The sequence below is a fragment of the Erigeron canadensis genome, chromosome 9, assembly GCF_010389155.1.
Source record: "Erigeron canadensis isolate Cc75 chromosome 9, C_canadensis_v1, whole genome shotgun sequence".
Lineage (NCBI taxonomy): Eukaryota > Viridiplantae > Streptophyta > Magnoliopsida > Asterales > Asteraceae > Erigeron > Erigeron canadensis.
Window position 1 is genome coordinate 32,996,947 of NC_057769.1, and position 3,601 is coordinate 33,000,547.

General features: G+C 36.0%; 1 protein-coding gene across 1 annotated transcript; it reads right to left on the reverse strand.

Moving 5' to 3' along the window:
* Positions 1-1,953: 1,953 nt before the first annotated feature.
* On the reverse strand, positions 1,954-2,740 carry LOC122583611 (F-box protein At4g22390-like). The gene is made up of 2 exons (XM_043755996.1): positions 2,145-2,740; positions 1,954-2,053 (listed from the first exon to the last, which is right to left on the reverse strand). Exons 1-2 carry the CDS (start codon positions 2,738-2,740, stop codon positions 1,954-1,956), a joined length of 696 nt encoding a protein of 231 aa, XP_043611931.1.
* Between the last annotated feature and the right edge of the window lie 861 nt (positions 2,741-3,601).

Here is a 3,601-nt window from a genome sequence, read left to right on the forward strand (position 1 = left end):
TATATTACTTTAATATATCAATTAATATTACCGAGTTACCGTGTCATTTCGTGTGACCCCGTAGGCTTAAATTATTCCCGGACATGCGATTTATAATAAAATGATCACACTCCAACACAAAGTAAACCACATTGATCATGGTGGCGACGGTTTTGATTTTGAAGATTACGGCAACAAGCGACCTCTCTAGCTTTTCTACGAATCGACATGGTGAAACCATTTGTCTACGACGGCGAATGAGAAATTTATATAGATATAGATATATAGTGATAGATAGAAGAAGATATATTGATTGATGATGATATGGTAAATCGGGTAGGTTAATATATTTGGGTTTAAATTCTCATTGGGTTGTGTTCCATAGTTCGTGTGATAAAATGAAGAAGATAAACGAAGCAAAAGAAATGAATAATTCTATAACTTTATTTTTGTTAGTGGAATTACAAAGTTGGTTACACTACATAGCTAGTTGAGTAGTTGGTTACATTACATAACCTTTTGTTCATAGTTGGTTACACTACATAACCTTTTAGTCATAGTTGGTTACACTCCGGTGTCATTATCCTTAAGTTTATTTTTGGCTTAACCGGATGGAAACTTGAAGTAGCCGGTAGCTTACATGACATAACCCAAAAAACAAAGGTGATTACACTACATAGCTTGTCGAGTAGTTGATTACATTATATAACCTTTTGGTCATAGTTGGTTACACTCTGGTGCCGTTATCCCTATCCTTTTTAAGGAACATCAAGAAATCAATACACAGATCACTAAAAGCACATAATTAATAATGTTTTTAAGTACTAAAAAGAAACCTTCAATTACAATTAGATCCGGTAGGTCATAGAAACGTACTTTAGTTAGACTCGATCTGATACCATGTAATGAAACAAAAAGAAGTAATAACATAGTGCATAGAACCGGAGTTTTGTGTATACATTTGGCGGTTTGATCATGTATAACACTCTATTGACGTCAATAGCTTATTTTTTGATTAAAGTAAGAATATTTAACAAGAAAGATTTAGAAAAGGATATGATGGTCTTGATAGGATTGTATTTGTAATGAATAGGGGAAGCAGGACAAGCTAAGTGATAAATTTGATCAACGTCCAATAAAATTGGTTGATCAAATCTAGGACTTCATTTCTAAATGATGCACAATATTTTCTTTCCTACTAGTAAAAAAAAATATCAATCACAACCCTGGCCATCAACTTATCAACCAAATGACTACCCACAAACCCCACTCCACCAGTTACCAACGTCCGTATCCTCCTATGAATAATACCAACAGGAACCCGTCCTGTTGGACGACGATATATGGTCAAAGGTGGAATGTTCATAGTGGGATGAGATGGAAATTGATCTAGGGATCGAGGGAATAATTGCATGGTGATGAATAGTACCAATGGTGGTGGTGGAAATGGCCATTATGGTGGGGTTTGTATACTTGATCTCTTTTATGATTTGTATGTGATTGTTTGGGTAAATGCTTCATATTATTCAAACAAAATCATCAAACATTGGTGTCAATGATCGATTTCTTGAAACTTTAGCTTAGACTTTGAAGATTTGTACAAGATTTCATAAAAGTTTAGAACAATAATTGTTGAAAGAATTGAGGGATAGATATATCATCAATAATACGATCAATTTCTAACAGGGTCATATTGGTTAGAATATATTCGATAAAATTTAAATTATCGTCTAGAACTTGTACGTGTGAACCATTTTACAGGAATACACAATACATTGTGGTGAACTGTATATAGGAAAACCATATTGGATAAGAGAAATCAAAATGAAAAGGAAAACTTGTTTTAGAAAATAGTGGCCCAAAGAAATCAAAACGAATTGAGATAGCGTCTAAAGTAATAAACTAGAAATCGATACTTTTGTTAAACCAAGTCGACAGTCGTTATAGCCTCTTATACTGTTATTAGTTTGATCATCAATCATCCAAATCTTGCTTCTTTTCAATCTGTGATGAAGACTTGCAGCCATCATCATTATTATAGGCCCATTTAGTAAGTGTTACCGGCCAAACAAGACTGTCAACATAATGAACAACTGTGGTGAACTCAGAAAATAGTCTTGCGCCCTTAAAACGTTTAACTGTGAGTGATTCTAGGTTGTACGTACAGTGCTAGATGAATACCATGTTCAAACACAAACTCACTGTTTAAAGTGAATCCAATTGGAATAATATTGTCACCGTCATATTTAGGAACTACGTATCGTTTCACCCAAGAAGTAGCCACCTCGTAATTTTCCATCACCCACACCTCACAATCACCATTGCCAATGCACGACATTACACAAAGCTTTTGAGACAAAAATCCTAGCTCGTTTTCCCTACGATAATCGTGTCCCCAATCCGGGAGTGACATCTCACTAAAAGTTTCATCACCCAAATCAAAGGCAACGATTGTTTCTTCTGTCCAATCAGCATGATAAGTAACAAGACAAAGGTAATGAAGACGGTCGTCGTGTCCATCTACAAAAACTTCATTTATCTTACGAATGGCTAAAGCATGGGATGGAAACCTTTCGGTGATTGGTTCCCAAGAACCCTTTATAACACTAAACACATGCACAGGAAACCAGTTGTAAATTACACCCTCGTCTTCATTTATCAGAAGGATTGCATCGTTGGTACCCTTTGAACGATTGAGATGAGATTCGATAAAGGAGGGATGTGACAAGAGAGAATTCCAGGTTTTAGAAAGGGATCTCATTTGAGCAAGTTGTTTGGCTGGTAATCAAATGAGTAGGTTGGTTATTAAGATATCGTCAGGGATGATGCTGTTTACTAAAGGCTTTTTTTGTGAATTGATCCCGTATAGATATCCGAGAGACTAAGACACACGATTAAACCAATATACAAAGGCTTAAGGGGAAATAGGGATGCAAGGAAACCGGGTCGGATGGAACCCTATCCGGGTCGGATGTAACCCTATCTAATTAGGGTCGGATATTTACATATATCCAAGAAAGATATATATGTATATTAGGGAAACCTGTGAGATACAAAGAAAGGAACAAGAACGGCGAATAAGTATATATATGTATCGAAATCGATCAGGGAAGACACATACATGATTGAAAATAATACCAAGTGAACGGGCTGGGTCAGACCCTATCAGGGCAGGCCTCCTCCCTTCTTGAATATGATACACGAGGAAAAGAATCTAGAGATCGATCACAAGATATACCTACAAAGGAACCGGGTGAGGAACCGGGTCGGATCTAAAGGAGGAAGGACTAAAATTGTGTTTTAATTCTTTCCCTTCTCTAATATCCCGCCTCTAATATATATAATAATATAAATATATGTGTGCGTCCTGCTTCTCTCCCTCTCTTTAATTAGTTGCTTATAATACTTGGAATTAGGGTCTTGGATTCGGCTCACTATAGCAGTGGGCTAGGCCCGCACACATATATATATGAACAGCTTAGTAAATAAGTATACGTTACGTTATTGCTACAAAAAGGATATTCACTGTACATGAATCTTAGAAAGATTTATGTAGCCTCCTGAATATTCCTATATAAATACTCTGTCAAGAATTCTTCAAACGACATTCATTCAATTCACA

Coding starts and splice junctions, on each gene's coding strand:
- LOC122583611 (XM_043755996.1), bottom strand. CDS start 2,740: ATGAGATCCCTTTCTAAAACCTGGAATTCTCTCTTGTCACATCCCTCC. Junction 2,054..2,144: donor CATGGTATTCATCTAGCACT/GTACGTACAACC, acceptor TTATGTTGACAG/TCTTGTTTGGCCGGTAACAC.